At 40.2% G+C, this 22,019-nt stretch overlaps 2 protein-coding genes across 3 annotated transcripts; one reads left to right on the forward strand and one right to left on the reverse strand.

Moving 5' to 3' along the window:
* Positions 1 to 662: 662 nt before the first annotated feature.
* On the forward strand, positions 663 to 4,101 carry polr2f (RNA polymerase II, I and III subunit F). The gene is made up of 5 exons (XM_042505289.2): positions 663 to 830; positions 1,008 to 1,077; positions 2,145 to 2,275; positions 2,896 to 2,967; positions 3,480 to 4,101. Exons 1-5 carry the CDS (start codon positions 811 to 813, stop codon positions 3,568 to 3,570), a joined length of 384 nt encoding a protein of 127 aa, XP_042361223.1. The 5' UTR covers positions 663 to 810; the 3' UTR covers positions 3,571 to 4,101.
* A 4,972-nt stretch (positions 4,102 to 9,073) lies between these two features.
* sox10 (SRY-box transcription factor 10) lies at positions 9,074 to 20,720 on the reverse strand. 2 transcript variants are annotated; one of them, XM_088091036.1, is made up of 4 exons: positions 20,470 to 20,720; positions 15,882 to 16,716; positions 13,313 to 13,581; positions 9,074 to 12,826 (listed from the first exon to the last, which is right to left on the reverse strand). In XM_088091036.1, the coding sequence occupies exons 2-4, from the start codon at positions 16,307 to 16,309 to the stop codon at positions 12,033 to 12,035; spliced, it is 1,491 nt and encodes a 496-aa protein (XP_087947162.1). In that variant the 5' UTR covers positions 16,310 to 16,716; positions 20,470 to 20,720; the 3' UTR covers positions 9,074 to 12,032. The 2 variants fall into 2 exon arrangements, with proteins under 2 accessions (XP_087947162.1, XP_042360306.1); XM_042504372.2 differs by lacking the exon at positions 20,470 to 20,720 and having other exon boundaries at positions 15,882 to 20,461.
* Positions 20,721 to 22,019: the final 1,299 nt, after the last annotated feature.

Consider the following 22,019-nt stretch of genomic DNA (forward strand, 5'->3'; position numbering starts at 1 on the left):
CAAACTGAAAAAAAGGAAATTTAAATGCATGCAGATCAGTCAGATAAAACCAACTTATTCTGAGATGTTTGATAGATAAAAAGTTCAAAATTGGAGGTAAACTTTGGGCTAAAAATAGTGATGCATCTTTGTGATGCATTAACTTTAACTTTAAGTGGAATGGTCAGTTTTGTAGTAATTGGACTTCTTTTGTAAAAAGACAGCTTATTTAGTATAAAAGCTGATTAATTTTCCGAGCTGAACCTTTACAAGCTCTCTGAGGAGTCCTTTATTGTTTTTGGCTAAAATATTACTAGAAGTCTGTGGTAAACTGAAAGTGCTAAAGGCATCTGTTATATTATACATACGTGAATGCTGTGTTCTTAAACACTTTAAAAATTTGGGAGAAATACCCATAACTTTTTTTTTTTTTTTTTTTTACAAATAAAGAAAAATAGTACATAAAAAAACAGTAAAGTAAGTGTGTCCATATTTTGGAAAAAAAGATGGCAAGAAAGTGGACCAAGACACAACCCACAAAATAACTCCACAGTGAAACAGACATAAAATGTGACTCGAACCACAGTCGCTTTATTTCACTACAATAAGCCGTTTTTTTAAATATTTAAAAAAAAAAAAAAGAAAAGAAAAAAAAGAAAAGCGGAACGGATCAAATGTTCCTCCGCAGCATCCGGAATAGTCCCCAACGGACCAAGCTACCGGAAGTCAAACGCTGTTCGCCTTCTTCATGTGGGTTCATGTTGACAACAAAAAGTGTCTCTGATTGTTATTAATTGTGAGGATTTACACACACGAGCTTCGAAATAAATCATGTCCGACAACGAAGACAAGTAAGTAACAACACGCAGCGTTAACACGCCGCGTAAAACTGCGTATTTATCTTAATACAACACAACGTGGGCTAACGTTAGCTAACAAACGTTTAGCAGCTACAGTGACGATTGTAAACTTCTCATGGATTTGATGTCTTTGTGGTAACTTTTGTAATTTTTCTGTCTAATTCAAAGCTTCGACGACGGAGATTTTGATGATGCCGAAGAGGATGAAGGATTAGATGACCTGGAAAATGTGGAAGATGTAAGTTTGCCGGTTAATTCAAAGATAATTGTGTTTTCTAACTGGATAAAACAGACAGTTAGCTTGTATGTGACCCATGAAACCATTTAAGATAAGATAATTAAGGACAGATCTTTTTTAATCTCAAAGAAATTCTTGTGCCAGAAGCAAAAACGAGTACAACAGAGCATCAAATATGTTTAAAAGTATAAGTAAAAAATAATAATACTGCACGTGGAGTTTAAAATTGTACGTTTTGCTTACTTAACTGAAACCATGAGAACCAAAAAACAGTGTTACCTGCATATATATATAGAAGAGAGACTCAAAACAGGATTTTTTGGAAAGGAAAAGAAGCCAATTTGCTTGAGTCTTAAAAGGTTACATAAATTATTTGATTGTATTTTCCATCATTGCTAAGGAACAGTTTTTGTTTTATTCTTCATTTTTCTGGACAGGATTATATGGTACAGAATATACATTAATACAGAGAGTTCAATTTCCCCTGCTGTTAAGATTTTTTTTAAAGAAAATGTAGGAACTATTAGCAATTTTGGAGAGATTATGTGTACATATTGAAAGCTCTATATGATATTTCATGAGACCTGTCAGCAAATTCAAAAAAATAATTGAATTTAAATTTTAAAAAAGCATCAGTAGAGGGCAACATAACACATAATAAGGTCATCTATCAAATACTTCCACAAAATCTGGTTGTAAAGGAGAGAAAGTAATCTCTTCCATAACATAAATGTAATTTAATATATCTATCCACTCCTGTATTGTGGATAAATATATTAAAATGAATTAAAAGCCCGTCCCATAGAGACACCTGTCCTAAATAAAAGCCTGTTGAGCTCAGCGATTTAAGTGAATAATAGCCCAGACTCTAATTTGAAGTTTTACGGTGTGCATAGTAAGGAGGCCAGGACCTGCAGATGTGAGGGGCCTGTGTGGTCAGTGTTGTGTGAGGAGCTCACTTTTAGACTCCAGATCATTCAGAGCCTTGTATGTGATCATAAGCACTTTGAAATGGATTCTAAAACACATACATGCTGAGCCCAAACTGGTTTTGCTCTTTTGCGCAGGAGGATCAGGAGAACGTGCAGATCCTGCCCGCAGGTGAGGGCCAGCAGGCCAACCAGAAGAGGATTACAACACCTTACATGACCAAATACGAGAGAGCCAGAGTGCTTGGGACACGAGCTCTCCAGATAGCGTGAGTGTTTTTACATGTGAGGAACTAAGTGACCTATGTCCAGGTGGTATACAAACGCTTAGCCGCTCGTCCTCCCTTCAACTCATTTCTCAGTTTGTAAATCCTTGATTCCTTTCCTCACCTCCTCCATCTCACATCCTTCCACCTGAGGTGTGAGCGATGGAGACATGAGGAGAGAGGAGAAAATACTTTCTGTGAGACGAACAGAATCCTGAAAACCACAGCGCTGTCCTCATTGTGTGGTTGATTTGTGCCATTATGCTTTTTGCAAAAGATTGTGTATGCATACATTTATTAAACCGATTGTGATATTTGATTTATTTAATGTCATCCAGATTAGATTGCAACAAAGAATGGACTTTAAAACCATAAAAAAAGGTAGAAGATCAATCAGTTAATCAAACTTTATTTGTATAGTAGCACCTTGACAGCAACTTTGTCGATTGCAGGAACTACAGATGATTTGTCGTCACTACCTGTCTAATGCAGTGAGGACAAGTACCCAGCACGAAATGTATTATAAAAGGATATTGATTTTGGAAGGCAACTTAATTATTTGGACTCTTACAGTTTGATTGTATTTCTTCTTAACTTTCTTTCTGCCGACTTGTTTTTAACAGGATGTGCGCACCAGTCATGGTGGAGCTGGAGGGAGAAACAGACCCCTTGCAAATAGCAATGAAAGAGCTCAAGTAAGTGATGATTTTATGTTTTGAATGATCAAAAATGCTTTATAAGGTTATATCATGACTGCATCTTTAGTTTTTGTCATTATTTAATCTGTTCAGAACCTAATTATGTTAAAAAAATATAGTAACGGTGGACTTCTACTCTTAAATACACTCAGAAACAATTAACAAAAGAAAAACGGTGACGGTGCTGCGGACTGAAAAAGAAATTCGGGGATGAGTTACTGATGCTGACTGATCCGCTTCGCTCTCAGTGTCCACTGGTGTCTCCGCCGCTGTCTCCGAAAGTTAGATTCAGAGAATAAAGTCAGAATATTACAAGAATAAAGCCATAATTGCGAGAATAAACTTGAGTCTTTTCTCATAAAAATACAACTTTATTCTCAAAATATTACACTTTTTTCTCACAATACTACGACTTAATTCTCAAAGTCTCAAAACTTTTTTTTCCTCAGTGTGGCCCTAAAACTCTGCCTAGTATCTTACTGTGGATTTTGTTTGCCCCCCTCCAACAGGAGCAGAAAGATCCCCATCATCATCCGCAGGTACCTTCCTGATGGGAGTTATGAGGACTGGGGCTGTGACGAGCTAATCATAACTGATTAAACAACTCTGCACTGACAGAATAATATATGCTGGTTCACACCCTCCAATGTATCAGGTCAGTCAGCTACACAAACCCAGAAGGTTCCTAAGCTGGTGCAACTGTCACCCACATGTTCATGCCTCAATTTTGTCCACAAATATCCATCACATCAGGTGACTCTGTGAGTCGGTGAAATATGAACACATGAAACGTGCTGAACAGACACTGAAAGAGTCATTCAAATCAAAAGAGTGCGTTGCTTACGGGTTTATGATCCTGTGATCTGACTCGCTTACGGTCTCATTGTGTTGTCATGCCTATCAACTTCAGTTCAATTCAGAGTCAAAATCTACAATACTTTTTTAAGAGCTGCATTATTGCAAAGAACCACAAGGGGGAAGTGCATCTTAAGTCAAACATTTACTTTACTTGTGTTTTACACAATCTTCCTGTGTTGTAATTATTCCATTTGTTGTTTTGAAGGAGAGGGAAGGGTATTAGTGTCAAAGAACTGTTTTTATTGTTATTAATAAACTCTTTTGTATAAATGACCATGTGTCATCTATCCGTTATCTTCCCCTACTTGGGGCTGGGTTGCAGGGGTAGAAAGAGGAACAAAGGAGGAACAAAGTTTCCTCCTCCTCTTGGGGATTCCTGAGGTGGTCCCAGGCCACATGAGGTATTTAATCCCTCCAGCATGTTCTGGGTTTTCTTCAGGTTCTCTTGTTAGTTGGACGAGCCCCGAGCACCTCTAAAGGGGGGCGTTCAGGAGGCATCCTGATCAGATGCCCGGACCATCTTAGCTGGCCCTCTTTGATGTGAAGGAGCAACTTTCCGAGCTCTTTCCAGATGTCTGAGCTCCTCACACTATTTCTACAACTGAGTCCAGCCACCCTCTGCAGGAAAACTCATCGTGGCAGCTTGTATCTGCAATCTCATTATTTCGGTCAAAGGTCATGACCACATTGAGGGTTGGAGCATAGATGAACTGTTAGATCAAGAGCTTTTCCTTGTGCCTCAGCTGCTTCTTCACCACAGCGGACTGGCACAACGCCCACATCACAAGTGACGCCACACATATCCGGCTGTCTATCTCACGCTCCACCTTTCCCATCATCCGTGAGCAAGACCGCAAAATACTTGAACTTTGTTGCTTGGGGCAGGAACATCAACACAGAGAAAACAATTCACCGTTTTCACAGACTCTGAAACCGCCCCAGTGTGTGCTGGAGGTCACTGTTCGATGAAGCCATCACAACCACATCATCTGTGCCACTTATGATAACACCATGAAGGGTTACAGGTGTTTGTAATGATTTATACTGTGGGTCAATGTCTGTGTCACAGGGATTTAGTGAGATAATTCAGCAGTAAGCCATGGCAAATTGAGCGAATTGGAAGTCCAGGTAAACTGAAGGCATTACAAGAGTGTTATTTAGTTGTGCTGAACCTACACCGTGTCACTGTTAAATTATATTTTACAAGAAAACAAACTTTCTAAAACACAATGCAAAACCTGTTGTTTATATCAGTTTGATCAAGAACATGGTGTCCAGTATTTGAAACAGTTCACCTGTAGGTGGCTGTGAGTCACATACAAAGACGTGTGTGTATGAATGGTTACTGAGTAGCAGGTGGCACCATGAATGGTAGCCTCAGACACCAGTTTGTGAATGTGTGTGTGAATGTGACACGTAGTGTTAAAGCTAGCGGTCGACATTTTTGGGGCTGATATTTGGCATTTTGCCGATTATCTCTATTATTTTATTTTAATAATCACCCAGAAAACGAATTAATTAAAAAGTACAGAGAAAGTCAGTATTGGAGGAACTTTTACTTTGTAAAAACCTCGGGGAGCTCTTTTTATTTATTATTTTTTAATTTAAATTTTGCTTGACTTTATTAACAGTTGCTAGGAACTTGCTGTATATGATGTTGAACATTTCAGTTTTTTCAGTTAGTTCAACATTTGTGAAAGGATGTAAACAGAGTTTTGTTTGTTATATTCCAAATTCTAAATATTGACAGAAAGATTTTTATTTTTATTTGTAAATGCACATTGGTTCCAAATACCAGTTTGATTTCATTAACTACAAATAATTGGTATTTATATAAGCCCAGAAAAAACAGTATCAATGGTCAGAAGACTAAAAAAAGTGCCATACAAGTGGAATTTACTATCTACCATTATGCCCAATGTGCCCACGATCCTTTTGTGGTGAGCCCGACAAATTCTGGCTTAATGTTGAGGAGCTGTGTTAAAGTGGGTTCACTCCTGCAGCTGATGGAGAAGTATCTGCCACGATGCTCTCTGTGTCTCCCTCCGCCTCTTCCTCCACACAAACACACGCACAAAGCAGCCAAACAGTCAGTGTATTGTTTTGTGAAAATGGGTTGTTGCCCAGGCAGAAAGAGGGCCAGTGCATGCAGGAAGATAGAGGGGGCTGAAAGTTTGTGAGAATGAGAGGATCAACAGCTTTGTTGTGGGAGGAGGCTGCATGGTGATGCTCCAGCCTCTGGTAGAAAGATGGGTGGATCGTATATTCAGTGTGTGTGTGTGTGTGTGTGTGTGTGTGTGTATATGCATTTCATAAATGGAAGGAAAATGCAGCTGGAGAATAAAAGACAAATAGCTTGATATCCAGTGGTGAAAATAAAGCCGAGAGGGATGCATCATCAAAGCAACCAGTTTGTGCTGGTATTTATAATTTTGTCTAACCGCAGTCGTGCTATTAATTTCCAAAGAACAGCTTTTATCTGTGTGTCTTTTGATTGGAGGAGCTGCGCCTCGGGGTGACGATGCTCTCCTTTCATGGGGCGGTGGGGGCTGAACATGTGACACTCAGCAGCACCAACCACAGTGAGGCCACCGTCAGGTCGTCCATAACCCAGTTTAGGGTATGATTAATATCTTCTTTTGCTCAGATACCTTTGCTTTTCATTTTAGGTCATTTTAGGAACCAGCTTACTGAAAAGTGGTGGAGTGGTCTTTTGAAGCGCTCACAGGCACTCTTGCATCGAAGAGGAAAAGTAGGAACGTATAGAAAGGTAGAAAAAAACGCTGATGGTTTTCAGCACAGCGGCCGTCGTCAGGGCGTTGTGATCCTGCACAGGTGTGCTGGGAGTTAAATAGAGTTAAATATTTCTTTGTTTTGTTGTCATGTGACATCTTATGTCATGTAATGTTGTAATTTTGGTAGGAGGAGAAATGTGGCTAGTATAGAAATAGGGAATTAATTGTAAAAAAAAAACACAAAAAGAAAAACAAGTAAAGAGATGTGATTGTGAAAAATACATTTACAAAAAGGGTGTAAATCAGTTTCCTAATTCAGGCCAGGGAAAGTCATGGCCGTGAGTTCAGACTCAAGGAGGGCCACTGTGCTGAAATGTGTCGCGTTTTTTCCTACCTTTCTTTACTTCCTACTTTTTCTATCCGATGCAAGAGTGCCTGTGACCACTTCAAAGACCACTGCCCAAAAAAGTACATTTTAAAAACTCAACAATGTCTCTTTTCAGAGAGTGTGTACCGGTTTTTGAAGATAATCCACAGACCTTTTTTTGAGCCGTTATTAAGTTATATCAGTGTTGCATTTGTACTGGAAATATGAACTGAAATACATCACATTGTATGATGACTGTTACCGAGCGATGATTTTGAGAAAAATGCCTTCAAAGTTTGCAGAACAGTGGTTGCAAAGATGCATGACTGAGCCCATTAGCCTTTAAACTGGGAGCGCATGCTGTACTCGGGCTGAGTGAAAAATACATAGGAAACCTGGGCGACACCTTTATTTTGTATCTAACGAGTTAACAAACAATATACCCAACAACACAGTTTAGGAAGACGACAGAATATGTCAGAACTTGACAAACCAGTTGAATGAACTTAACATGACAATTTTTAAAACTTCATTTACATTTTCATGAAAATACTTTTTCACTATTGATTGATGGGCCATAGAAATATAAATTATCCATACATACATACATTTTGGACACATTTTGGGACTTAAAGAGTGCTTCAAAGGAAGGGAGTCCGCACTTTTTTGTTTAATTAAATAAATTAGGTTCCACCTCCCTTTTAAAAATGAATGAATGCCAAGTGGTGCTCTGTGAGTTAGCAGCATACTTCCCATCTGTGCAGGTTTCTATCATATTTTTCCCTGTTGAAGGTTTTTTTAGAGGGAGTTTTTCCTTATTCTGTAAAGCACTCTGGGAAAAATTGTGATTTGTAAAAATGGGCTTTATAGATAAAATTGACTTGATTCGGTTGGTGGATGTAGTTCAGTAGAAAGAACATAGTTTCTACATGAACTGCTCATAACAAGGTCTGTGGATTATCTTGAGTAACGGTCATCATTTCTGGAAAGAGACATTGCTGCTGATTTTTTGGCTTTTTGAGCACCACAAGCTGATTGCCATGCAGTTCCTAGCCAGACGCCTGTCTTTACACGGTACACTTTTGTACCAGTTCCATGTACTTCTCGTTATTACTCAATCTCTCATTTTCAAGGTGAATGAGAACCTAAACTGCTTAACAGAATGAGATCTGCTCTGCAATACTTATCAGAGCATACTATAGCAGCATGACTGGGAGAAACAAACAACCCTTCCACCTAACAAACAATGCTTTTGGTAGCAGGATGAGCTGATCCAGGACCGTCTGTTCCTGGGACTTGTAACTGCTCCTGGCCGACACCTGCTTTGACAGTTTGCCCCTCAAAATTCACAAACAAATAACTCTACCTACATCTTCTTTCTGGTTTACTCTCTTAACTTTGGGAATGTTTTAATCCCATTACAACCTGAAAAAGGGGGTATTTTTGTGGAATTGGGTGAGTGGGGGATGAGAGGAGGGGGGTGGGCAGTGGGGGTTGCAGGGTCTATGTGCAGAGAGAGTATGAGAGTCCCTTTGTATCCTGGTGAAGCTACAGGCCAGGCAGTTATGGGTAAGGCTCCCTCATTGCCCCTGTTTCCCTCCTCCCCTAGCTCCCCTTCAATGGCCCTCTTTGTCTTTGCAAAGTATCACACAGCCGATTAAAGAGAGGGAATTAGGAGTCAGGCTTAACCCGCAACACGGAGCAACACACACACACATACATACATGCACAATGAAATATGCATATAGGCATGCATTTTACCCTCATCTGGGGCTGGATTAGTTAATTAGGAGGAGACTTGAAGTTGCAGCTGCATGCTGTGATTGTATATCTGCATGCTGCTATTGTAAAATCACTCGCGCACTGCCTCCACAAAGAAAGCACCATCACTCATGTTCAGCTTACCTATTCTAATGGCTGTAGATTGCTGTAGCTGTGCCAGTAAAGTGAATTATCTTTAGCTGGACAGTCTATTCTGAGAATGTGAGCAGTGGTTGAGTCACTAGATACCACAAACATGAGCTTTTGTTGATCACATTTTGTTAACTTTTATAAGTGAGGAGAATTTGTTAATGACTGAGATGATTTATTGGTTATCTCCGTCATTTCTTCTTTCTTAAAAAATAAGTTTCAAGAGGCAGACTTGTATCAAAGCAGAAATAATAGAGCTTTATTTCAAGTGAGCGTAAAAGGTCATTAGTCATCATCACATGTTTGGGCTTTCGCTCCTGCTGTTATTTAGAAGTTGCTGTGCTGTGCTGGCAACAGTTACACAAGAATGACAACAGCAACAGAAATACTAAAATGGCAGTAACAGTCAAAAGTTGTCCTCATAATGGAGAGAAATTAACAGCGCACACAAACATTAAACATATATAAATAAGTGTAAAATTCATAGCAACATTACACATATTTCACACATAGCAACATGAACTCTGTGTCTTGTGCTGGAGGTCAATGGTTAAATAGAAATGGGATTTAAGCTTTAATGGACTGTGAATTAATTAAAACAAGCAGTGCTGCATGCATATTGTACATATCTGTGCACAGTAGTGTGATAAATATTTGAGTGATAAACATGAAAACAAAACTTTTTTTTTTTACTTTCCCAGATGGAGAATAAGATACTGAAAATGCACTTCTGTTCAGGAGATGAGGAAATGCAAAAGACTACAGAGACCAAAAAGAGATAGTCACAACATAAAAACAGTCAACTAACAGTCCAAAACCTGGGAAAGGCACAAACGTAAAAAGATAAAACACTTTTGAATAGCAGGTATTATATAAGGACCAGGCACATTTTATATTTAATATTAGGCTGTGTTATAACTTAGTATCTCCTGGAAGCTTTACTCATTCATTCTCTGGCAACTGTTTCTCAATATTGGCCTCTTCCACATTGAAACTGTCCTCAAAATGCTTCTTTTTTAAACTTGCACAACTATAATCAAAAGATCAGACATATCACATTGAATTTTGTTCTATTTACACATTTTGAATGACACAAAGGAAAAGAAAAGGCAGTGGTGCAGATTTTCAGTGGAGATAATAATGGCAAAAGCATTTAACAATATTAATACAGTCAATAGTTAAAACAATGAAAAAGCTTGTATTATATGACATTGCAGCCGTTAAAAATTAAAATGGATTATGTAAGTACACTGAAGCAAAATATTAATACAACACTTGATTTCGGTCTCGTTTTTCATAAATTGAAGTTAAAATTTGTTTGAATCTGTGTTAGTGAGCACTTTGCTTATGCATAATCCATCCACCTGACAGGTGTGTCATACCAAGATTCTGGTTAAACACCATCATTACTACACAGGTGTTCCTTGGGATGGTCACAATAAAAGGCAGCTCTAAAATGTGCAGTTTTATCAAGGCACACCTACATAGTAGTGATGCTGTTCAATTGGCATTGTGAAATGGGATTATGTTGGCAAAGTGCTCAAAACTGATTTAAAGAAATATTTCACTTCTTAACAGGTGTTTTTTGCATCAAATTAGGCTGTCTGTGCAGTAGAAAGACGCAAATACTTTACTTTACTAGACATTGGAGCTATTTGACCAGAGACAATTGAAAATGGGGACTGTGGCATTCGCATTTACTTAAGTTGTAGAAAACCTACAACTACCACAATGCATTGCGCCACAATGGACTAATGAACGCCCCTGCTGGTAGGTGACATAATGCTAACTCATAAATGCGGCCAGCTGGTAACAAAAGGTCTCATATTACAGTTCAACGGTAACCTGAAACATGTTTCTGAAATCATTAAAGGAGAGAAATAAGCAGTAACAGAATTTTGGGATGGAAGCCGAACAAAAGTGTTGCACATATATTTTTGTTTAGTGTATAAATAGAATCATTAATATTATCATGAACGTTCTTCATGAATCTGTCCAATATTGATGAAACTCATCACACTCATCAGTGCCATTGTGGAGAAAAAAAAGGCAAAAAGTAGCTTTTGACACCAATATGTTAAGTATTTTACAATAAGTGACATTGTAGGAATGCTGACAGCTAAGAGAAAACTAATAAGCTACAAAATGTAAGGTAGTTTTGAGTGTCACGTTGGGAGAAACATCTGTAAAATCTGTTTCTTTTCTACAAGTTTTGGTCTCAAAACTTTGGTCATTTCACAAATATCTAAAATCTGTAGGCATCAATAAACGTACATTTGTAATTTCAAGTACACTGTATAAACTATCCTAGAAATAGTCAGTCATTGTAAAAATGGTTGTTTTGTGACTAAATATACATTTCACTTAAAACCTCAGTATAGTTTATGGCATTTTCTTCCATTTCATTGTGTGTACATAAGGCATTTTAAGTGAAGACAGCATAATCATTTGAATTAAATAGGGACAAATGTGCCTCAGAAACCAACAGAATTATATCAGTATTTGTTGTATTGATTTCCAGAAGCAATACAAAACTAACATCTGTTTGATTAAAGGTCAATCTTGCCTGAGAAGTGAACGGCCAAATTGTTTGGCACTCAATTCTTCTGGTACAAACAACCCCCATTTTATATAGAATGAATTTGGCTCCATCTCAGTCACGTCCTTTACAACACAGATCGAAGTCTTGCTCATTCTCAATGTGTACCATGTTCTCTCTTGCGACTTATCCCCTTGTGGCATATGAAAGGGGGTGTAGACTACAAGGTGCCTCATCTGATACACATAGAGTCACCAAACAGACAGGGACATGATCCTTTACCACTTACAGACACTGCCAATTGCGTTGTTTGGAGCGCCAGATGTTTGGCTGCTGTGAATCTAACCTGAACTCTGCAATGGTGGGTGCAAAGTAGTACATTCTCTCACTACTGCCCCAAATAATCAACCACGCATCAAATGCATCACGCTCCAAGGTCATCCTTGGGCTGTGACAGCATTTCTGCATCTCGGCCAGAGCAGAACGGGGTTTCTCCCCAACTGCCTCCCCTGCCGACTCCCCCAGTGCCTGCCCACTCCCCCCAGCCTAGACCACTTTCACCTCCGAAACCGCCAACTCTGTTGTTGCTGCTGTTCCTCGGGTCTGACATGGGGGCTGAACCTGCACTAGCGCCCTCTGGTCTGGTTGTCTGTCATGGCCGCGACAGTGTGGTGTAGATGGGTTGTTCCCAGTGCGTGGGGCTGTGTGACTGCGGTACGCTGGCTGGGTCAGTGATGGCAGTGTACAGGGGCCTCTGGGAGGGCCCCATGTAAGAGAAGGCAGAGTACAGCCCCGAGGCCTGGCTGGAGTGGGCGTAGTATGACCCTGAGGCCTGGTGGTCAGCATATTCAGCAAACTGAGCCCTGGAGGCCAGTGAGGGGAAGGCAGAGCTGTAGTGAGGGAGACTGAGGGAGGTGTAGGTGACATGGGAACCTACAGAGGCTCCCTCTGTGAAGTGACCCCCAGCACCTCCGGCCTCACTTTTGATCTGGGCCTTGGAGGGATCAGAGCCCAGAGAGGGGCCGTGATGTTGCAGCGGCTGCTGCTGCTGCTGCTTGGAGAGCCAGGCTGCAGAGTGTCCACTGGCTGCTGCCAGAGCTGAGGAGATACCGTAGGTGTACGGAGAGACAGGAGAAGTCGCAGCTGCTCCTGCTCCAGCACTCTGCCCAACCCCGGGGTGTCCATTGGGTGGGAGGTACTGGTCAAACTCATTGACATCAAAAGACTCCATGTTGGCCATCACTTCGTGGCTCATCTCACCAATGTCCACATTACCAAAGTCAATGTGAGGTTTGCCAGATCCCGGAGCACCTGAGCCTCCCTCTGCTCCCATTCCGCCACGGGAGCCCCCGTTCCCAACACCCTCCCGCTTTCCCTCCCCTGCCTTCCCAGACTGAGGCTCGGTCTTAGGAGTGGTAGGAGGTGTGGGAGGACTGTGACTCTGACCTGTAGTGGCACAAGAAAACATATAGTTACTGTAACTTTCCAGGCAAATTCTAAAGACTATCTCTGCCACAGTCAGTACATTCACATGCACAGTTAAGTGGAGCTACGGTTAAAGTTCGATTAGGCCATTTAATTGGACTACTGTTTTTGTCCCAGTATACAAGCACTGGGGAAGAATCATTGCATTGACAAAATATGTCCATCTCCACCTTGGTAGATGGCAATATGCCCCCTTTCAACTAGTTGCTCTTGGACCTTCCTCTGATTGACCTGCTACGTCGCGTGCCAAACAATTTAGTGAGTGGCAAACGGGTTCCACGTCCAATTACATGTATTTAAAAGCCAAAAATGTAGTCGGACTAACACAATAATTCCACTGCTTCTAACATCATGTAAACGTACTGACTGTCCAGTTCTATTCAGACCAATCAAACAGTGTGACAAGGATGGTATCAGTAAGGTTATGGCAGGGAGCCTGCAGCCCACCTGCAGCAAGAGGGTGGTGCCCATCTGCCAGAGGTGACCCGGCTCCCCCACTGAGGGCCACATCCAGTTGGAGGCCCTTGTATTGGGGCTGGCTGTGGCTGACCTCACCCTCCGAATGGCCATCGGCCTCACTTCCTGACCCAGAACCAGGCTTTCCGCTCTTGCGGCGTCGTGGCTGGTATTTGTAGTCGGGATAGTCCTTCTTGTGCTGCTTCCGCAGCCTCTCTGCCTCCTCGATGAAGGGTCGTTTGTCGCTCTCGTTAAGAAGCCTTGGATGAAAAGAAGAGATGTTGGTAGAAAGGATTGATAACGGTGTGAAGACAAGAAGGAAGCACTAAATAAGTATTAGTCTACTTTTTGTTTGTTTGTTTGGTAGTGTGTTTGGTTTTTTTTTTTGCTGCAGTATATATTTTAAAAGATAATGCATAAAATGCTAAGAAATTTTGGTAACTTTTCTCTTGGTACGAAGAAGTTATCCAAGAAAATTTAGAGTATGTAAAAGTTAAAAAACAAAACAAACCAGTTAAGAGAAAGAATTATTTAAGGCTTCTTGTCAAGAAGTCAAGAATCTTGAAAATAATACCAACACAAAGTTTACTGGTCGAAATAGTCTCACAGGTAACAACGATTTGCTCGAAAACATACTGTCCAGTAATACATCTGATCAACTTTCAATGCATATCTATATGTGCTTCATTCACTACATCTGCATCCAATGTCTTGCCTGCCAGGGGCTTTTTGACTGCTGCTGGACAGTAATGAAATAATTCAGGCCAAACATGCATCCTGTCTGCAAAACATGAAACCCAGCTCCTTATTACTACTGCGGGCAGGAATGGCATGAGAAACCCCTGACCTTCCTCAACCTCCCTGTTTGTCATTTTTCTGGGCCAATTAACCAATCATGCCTGCAGCCCAAGGTCAAGTCTTTATCCAATAAATGTTCAGTCCTCACAAGGTTAATAAATTTAACTTTTCTGACCCTCTTGTCAGCAAATAGTGAGTGCTCTGTGTGAGAAAATAAGACACTGTGTGCATCGTCTGACACGACTTTAAATTTTAAGAACTGCGGGTGATCTTTAGGCAGCCGTGTTGATAATCGAGCAAAGGAAACACAAAAAATCAAATTAAAGAAATTTTAACGACATGAAAAATCTTGCTCGACCTCTAAATTTGAGGGTAGAAAACCTGTACCATAAAGATAAGCTGAAAGTTTGTGAAAGTGCCCCTCGATTCCCGAAAAAACACCATTACTTTAACCAAATGGCCTGCTGGAAAAAAGTAGAAACTTGTTGCATAAATATTCTAATACTAGCAAACAAAAAGATCTTTCAGTAAAATAATAAAAAAGGTAGTGTTTGCATGTGCGCAATAACCAACAATGAGCTTTCACACAGCAGCATCTGTAAAAGGATGCAGCATCTTACACCACACTTGTTTCCTAGAATTAGCATCTGATTGAGTGTTCATGCTGGCCTAAAGCAAAGACACAGGGTTGCCTTTCAGTATGTGAAAAGTGAGGTTTGGGGTCTTTCCCCAGAATATTTTGAGCATCAAACACTTAATTGTCTACATTTTAGGGAAGTTTTTTTCCATCGATATGGTGAAAATGTCTTTTTAATCCATCATAATAAAACCCCCCCTCCCCGAGACTGTATGCCTTAAATCTTAAATCGACTTAGTATATTTATGATTTAGGATAAGTGCAATCATTTTGCTGTGGCATGAGTAAATGTTCAATCATAACACAACTTTATATCTGTCTATTTGTGTTTAAGGATTAATGTTTTGTTTTGGGGGCAAATGTACATGTTGAAGATATTGAGAGGGACATTTCAAATTCATAAAAAAAACCCAACAATAATAACAATAATAATTAAGGCAAATATAGTGAAAAAGTAAAAGTACCCAATTACAAAAAATCAATTCAATTAAATTTTTTAAATCAATTTTAAAAATTCAAAATTAGTTTAAAAATAGAAAAAAGGAGAAAATGAATTAAATGTTTATTAAAATAGTTGCTAAAATAAATTTAAAAAACTAGTACTTTTTTAAATAACTATTTAAAAAAGATAATGACTTAAATGATTATCAAAATAATTGCCAATTATTTTTTTCAGCTAGTTGAATAATTTACTAATAATTTTAGCTGTACTTGTATAAAGTATTTGGTAGTTTAATTTAAAAAGAATGTCATATTTTATACTCTTCTTACATTTATAACTAAAGCTTTCACACAAATGTAGTGAATTATAAAATACAATATTTCCTCTTGAAATCTATCAGAGTAAAAGTAAAGTGGGATAAAAAGAAAAGACTCAAGTAAAGTGCAAGTACTTGGAATTGCACTTCAGTAAACGTACGTAGTTGCATTTCACCACTACAAAACCCCCCACCCAAAATGTCAAAACTCTGTCCCTTAATCTGTAGATTAATCCTGAGCATTTAACGACAGATAGGCTTTTACTTTTTTTTACAATCTGCACATTTCTGTGTGAGCATCATGAAAGTTATCTGACAATGTGCGGACTATCAATGCTCAACTATCCACATGAAGTGGCCTCCTCACCTCCAGAGCTTCCCCAGGGTCTTGCTGAGCTCTGCATTGTGCAGGTGCGGGTGTTGATCAGCCAGTTTCCTCCGCGCCGCCTGCGCCCACACCATGAAGGCATTCATGGGCCTCTTCACGTGCGGCTTATTCTTGCTTCCGGTGTTGACGCGCACAGGCATGGGCACGAGGGTCCAGTCGTAGCAGTTGAGCACCTGGCTCACTGCGTCACGGATTCCTGCCGGGAAGCGTTCATCCTCATCGTCGGATTTGATGGAGGAGCAGCCTGCGGTCGAGTCCTCCAGACCCACCAGCTGCGGCTGACCAGGTAGAGGCGAGTCCCCTCCACCAGCTGCACCGGAGGAGTGACCCGGTGACAGGGAGCGACTGTCATCCGACATCCCCGGACTGAGCTCAACCTCCGACAAGCTCTGCTCCTCTCTGGACATCTTCCCACACACACACACACACACAAGCCTCCAGGTGTGCAGAGGATGCAACGTCTGTTCCTAAGTGCTCAGCTCTACCTGTTGGGTCCCTGGTGCTGTTTGTCCCTAAGGTGACGCACAGAGAATCGGTGTCTGATCTGTCCCTCTGGGCTCTTTCAAGTTATAATATGAACTGCCAGTCTGTCTCTACTCTCAGCCTCCTTTGTAAAACTCTGTGAGGGTTCCACATTAAAGTTCTTTCCATCCGTGTTGTTGGTATCATAGGCGGCTCAGCGCGCACCTTGGACCCCAGTTTACCTGCTAATGCACAGCTGTCTGCACCAAACTCACCCGCTCTCACTTCCCTCCTGACTTCCCCTTCACTCTCTCCTCCGCTTGTCCCGCAGTTGATATCCAACAGTGAGGACCTGGAACAGCACAGTGATGAGGAGTGTCAGTTGAACAGATACTTCACCAAAACATGTGGGTCTGTCGACTCTATTTCAAGAGCTGTTTATCTTTTAGTGTTTCAAGCCAAGTAAAGACCTTAGCATAATTTCTCTGTATCTCAGTAATAAAACTGAAAATATTGCCCCTGAAGGGATTGCTCCACCCCAATTTTTCTCGATAAAATAGTCCTTTTGTGGACCATGTCCTCACGTTGCCTCCACCTCTCACTCCATATCAGCAACACAGATATGAGAAGAGCCTTGACAGATTTCCCTAATCTTCAAGGGTGAGGATTTTTATTCAACATTGGGGACACACAGGGCCATAGCACCAAACTCTGAGCCCTATGCAGAAGCAGTTTCTGTGGGCCCCCTGCCCTTCTTCTCTTGATTCATGTCTCTCCAGCCTGTTGTCATTCAAGTCAAATACCATGAACTTTGTCAGTAATTTCGGCATAAGATCCTGAAGCAAAAAGTCACCTTTGGTGCCCGCATGATATGCTATGGGACAGCGTCAGTTGAGAACCTCACACAGTGCTATTATACGGGGATGGCCAGACAGAGCCTGTCACGTCTGCATTAAACGCTTAACGATGGCATCAGTTTGTAAAGCTGCTAGTAACGATTTAATGTGAGGAGCACAAGGGTGGGCGGAAGAGAGGGCGGAGGGATCCTGCAAACCCGGACTTTGACGCGGGAGTCTGGTGTTTGCTCCCCATTTGAATACGATGGGTTTTTCCTACACCTCGCCATGTGCATCCTTCCCCTAAACCTAACCATACATGCTGCCGTTGCCTAAAAACAACCACGTGCCAAGTCATCCCACCATGTTCAGCTGTTGAAATCACATTAGTGAAATCCCGGGGTGTAAACAACAGATGCAGATGGATACCTAATTCGCAAAATGTAGAGTGGAAGTCCACTGAGAGTTGCAACATGTGACGAGTTGGGATGAGAACGTGTTGGTCCCTCTCATCCCAAGTCGTCACATATCGCGGCTTCCATGTCTATATATTATGCTCTAGGTATCCTTCTGCATGTGTTGTTTACAATCCGAGATGCTGTAACCAACACCAGGATGTCAAAAAAAGCCAGAAATTAGAAAAAAAGTATTAAGAAAATTACAAAAAAAGATAAAACAACAACAAAGAAAACCCCAGGAAAATTACACACAAAAAAAATAAAAAGAAAAAAATTATATGTACATGTTTTCCAGTGATGTAATTTTAAATATATAGTCACAAATATTATAAAAATACTGTTCTGAAATTTTTTTCTACAAATTCTTTAAATTTCCCCTTGTAAACCAATTTCATCATTTTCTTGTCACCTTTTATTTATTTATTTAATTTTATTTTTTTCGATTTGTGGGACTGTTCTTGCAGTGCAAAGTTGCCCATTGTCTTTTTCCTCAAGTTTTTGACAGAACTCAAACCGATCTATGCCAGAACAAATATGAGATAAGGTTCCTTGTGTGTATTTGATATTTATTTTCACAAACCATATAGACCTAATAACTAGTTTTATCAAAAAGTTTAAGGCTGATTATAATGATATAGAATCTTATCAAAATCCAAAGTGGAATTCATAGTTTTTATCCTTTAAGTGGCTCTGCATTAAGTTAAGTCATAGAATAATTTGCAGAGGTATAGTGCAGTCCCTCTCTGCAGACCTGGACCCCCTCCTCTTCCTCTTCCTCCTCCTCCTCCTACTGTTTAAGGTTTAGCAGTTATTCCAAGCTCCCCGGAGAGAAAGTGTTGGAATGACACGAGGCCACAGCAGCACAGACCTTGGATTTATACCCCGTACTTCTTGGATAAACACGGACCTGGCGCTGGAAATATAAACCCCGTGTGTGTATGTGCGCCGTCGTGTGTGAATTAGACACAGTTTGTTTGTTAAACGGGGGCAGGTCTATCGGCGGGAGCAAAATGCGTCCTTGTTTTGTGCGTTAAATCAACACGCCCGCCTCGAACTTTACGTCCGAAATCGGCGAACTTCCTGTGACACGGCAAACACACAGCGCGCTGGTTTGTTTTCTGCTCCGGTGTCTTATTGCAGGAAAATTAGCGATCGCGCTCACGTCCAGTGACATTATGAAACAGCTTGTCAGTTTTAACAGTCTGTGTGTTCATGTGTACTCACTTAACACGCAGGTTACCACATCTTTAAAACTAAGAAAAAAAGTTCATCACTTTTTTAACTTTTGCCCAGCATATAGGCATTTAAGCGAATTTATATAATAATTACGGCAATTTAACGAGTGTTATATTACAGACTATGGCTCTTAATAAAAGTTTGACGTGCTCCCAAAACAGTTTTTAATTAACATTCAAAGGGTGAATGTCAGAAGTCGTGTCTGTTTCCAGGAGTCGTGCGTAAAGCCTCACCATCTGTCCAAGGCCCATTGATAATAATATTCGCTTGCCACCTGGTCTATAAGGCCACTTAACAGACTGTCATTGCGTCTCCAAAGCGTCCGCGCTGCACATACACAATGCGTAAACATCGTGCGTAAAGGCACTGAATGCCTCATTACGCACGCGTTGTCTGTGTTTGCTTTAAATGTCACTCTTGTAAAAGAAAGACAAGAGCTAAGATAGAAAAGTGCCCATAATTTCCTTTCGTCGCTGATCACAAAGTGTGAATTCTTCAGCCGATATAGCGCCTCAAATCACGAGCAAACAAGCGAATCGTGAAGTCAACAGAGAGTCGTCTATCCTCTGGGCACGCTCACCATTTTTCCATTTGATTTATTATCCAGTAACATGTAATAAATAAATTGTTTTCGACACACCATTCAATTCATGCTTGTTATGAATTTACATATCTGGGCGCATTTAGTGTACGTAATGATGTGAACTCATTATCGTCGCCTGAGTGGCCAGAGATTTGGCCTTAATTTGCTTGTTTGGAAACTTTTTTTTCAAATAGTTTTACAATAGCTCGTATTTTTGGTGCCATCTAGTCCACACAGCTCAAAAACCACTGTAAATATAGAAGAAAATTAAAAATACAATTAAAAAAATAAGCACAAGATGCAAATAAACCAAGGGAACTGTTACAAAACAACGAAATTTTGTATAAATCAAACGTTTAGACACTGCTTTTCCATCTGCATCAAAGTTCATGCCCGGAATAAGGCTGCTTATTTGTTTCACCAACTCTTGAAACTTCTAAAAACGTTTTCCCTCTTCAAACTTTTTGAACAATTCGATTTTCTTTGCATAAAAATGATTTTCCTGTCACCTCATTTAGTCGAACAGAAAAAGTTAACTTTTAAATTCTGCGTCAGAACTGTGAAAAACATACGTCGTTCAATGACTTATAGAAATGAAACCCAGAAATCGATTTTGAACATGCAGGAGCACTTGTTGCACTAACAAGGTTGTATTGCAAGATACACCACGACTGGGATTATATCAAAAAGTCTCGGAAAATTGTCCTTAAAAAATACAAAAGTACATTTTGTAACCACTGTTCCCAGGTAGTTCTACACAGAGACTTGATTGACGGAGATGTTACATGATTAAAGAACAAACAAGTTAATTAAAACCAGAGTCCAAGCTCGTGAAGAGTTCTTAATTATTAAGGCAACGTTAAACGATTATTTGATTGCAAGATTAAATCTCTTATTTAAAATCGTGTTTCTTCTCTCCGATCAAATCGCAGAGTCAGAGCAGCCACCAGCAGCAGCAGAGAGGAAAGAGTTGGAAATGCTAAGCGTCTTACTTCAGTAATGAGAAAAGGAGGTCGCCGGTTTAGCACGAGAATCCGTGAGTTCCCGAGTTTCCAAAGTGACGCTCGCTCCCGAGCCCCCTCGCTCGCGCTGCCCGAGTATGAATGCCTGCTCTGTGTGTCGGTGCCGGGCTTAAAGAGCTCCTTGTATGAGGCAGAGAGAAAAAAATAAAAAGATACTGGAAGGACGAGTCTTAAAGGAGCAGTGCGGATACAGACTCGGAGATCTCTGATTGGCTGAAGGAATCTCTCTCTCTCTCTCTCTCCATCTCTCGCTCTTTCTCTCTCTTTCTCTCTCACTGATATAAAAATTAGAAGAAAATTAATCTTTTGTGTCCATCAAATGAGTGGAGGTTGAATGCAGAGAGATATGAGCGTGCGTTATTGTGCGCACCAAATTTTACGCAACAAAACTATTTAAAATAGTTACATTTTGAACATGTACGCCCTGCTCTGGCGATTTTATGCAGCAAGGTGAATTTAAATCATATTCTGTATTCTACTGTTCTTCTAATTCAATACGTGAGCGTCTTTTGTGTAAATTGAAGTCCAGTTAATAACATATGGCTTTTCCCCCCAGAAATAAATATGACCATTAAAATTAAAACTGTGTTCCGATTTAATATATAGATTGGATTTCAAAACCCAGTGTGCCGCGTGCAAGAGTTTTCACTGAATTCGTCAGCTAAGAAAAATGTTCTCACGTGTCGATTATGACGCAGTGTAATTTTAAATTTCAGAACATGCTCGAAGGCATCGCTGATTTCTGTCACTGATTGATCCACAAAAAAAATAAATAAATAAGAAAAATCAGATGCTTGATTATTTCTTGGGGTAAATGGGGACAGACGGACAGACAAACAGACAGAAAGACAGAGGCTGCAGCTAAGCAGACATACTGTCCAAGTCTCAAATAAAATGCTTCATTTGTACAATAATGCGGACATAAATCCTGCGCACAAAAACAGGAAGATAAAAAGGTACTGTTAAGATTATTGAATTTGCATTTTTAATGTATACGGTTAAAGGAAGTTTACTTTTTTATGCAGAGACAAACATTTGAGATGCAAAATGATTGTGCATATCCTAAATCATAATATAACAAACGAAGGAAATCTAAGATTTGAATAGGCGCAGATTTCGGATGGAACACAGGGGACACGTCCCCAAACATGTCCACTTGCCACATGTGAAAGTTTCAGAGGACTCTTATTTTAATGAAACTGGAGACTTTTCCACATTAAACTGACGCATAAAAACCTCCAGAGTGCAGGAAATCAAGTGTTTGGTGCTCTTGTCGACCTCTTAAAGGAAGCTTTCCACTTTTTAAATGTAAAGCAAACATTTGTGATTCAGAATTATTGCACATATCCTAAAGTAAAATACTATCAAGTCGATATAAGATTGAAAAGAACATAGGTGAAGATTGACCATGCAGGAAATTCAGTGTTTGGTGCATAAAGATAGCAGGATCGAGGGTCAACTTTAATTTCATTTTTTCTTAAACCAAGTTTAAAAAAAGACAAAAAAAATCTACATTGGAC

Source organism: Plectropomus leopardus, chromosome 18 (assembly GCF_026936395.1).
Source record: "Plectropomus leopardus strain MGB_pleo_1.0 chromosome 18, ASM2693639v1, whole genome shotgun sequence".
Classification (NCBI taxonomy): domain Eukaryota; kingdom Metazoa; phylum Chordata; class Actinopteri; order Perciformes; family Serranidae; genus Plectropomus; species Plectropomus leopardus.

Bases quoted from the DNA above. Each gene is read 5' to 3' on its own strand.
- polr2f (XM_042505289.2), top strand. From the start codon at position 811: ATGTCCGACAACGAAGACAA. The intron at 1,078-2,144 runs GTAAGTTTGCCG...TCTTTTGCGCAG, and splicing joins ACCTGGAAAATGTGGAAGAT to GAGGATCAGGAGAACGTGCA. The intron at 2,968-3,479 runs GTAAGTGATGAT...CCCCTCCAACAG, and splicing joins ATAGCAATGAAAGAGCTCAA to GAGCAGAAAGATCCCCATCA.
- sox10 (XM_088091036.1), bottom strand. From the start codon at position 16,309: ATGTCCAGAGAGGAGCAGAGCTTGTCGGAGGTTGAGCTCAGTCCGGGG. The intron at 13,582-15,881 runs GTGAGGAGGCCA...TTTTCATCCAAG, and splicing joins ACCCTGGGGAAGCTCTGGAG to GCTTCTTAACGAGAGCGACA. The intron at 12,827-13,312 runs GTGGGCTGCAGG...GTGCCACTACAG, and splicing joins GCACCACCCTCTTGCTGCAG to GTCAGAGTCACAGTCCTCCC.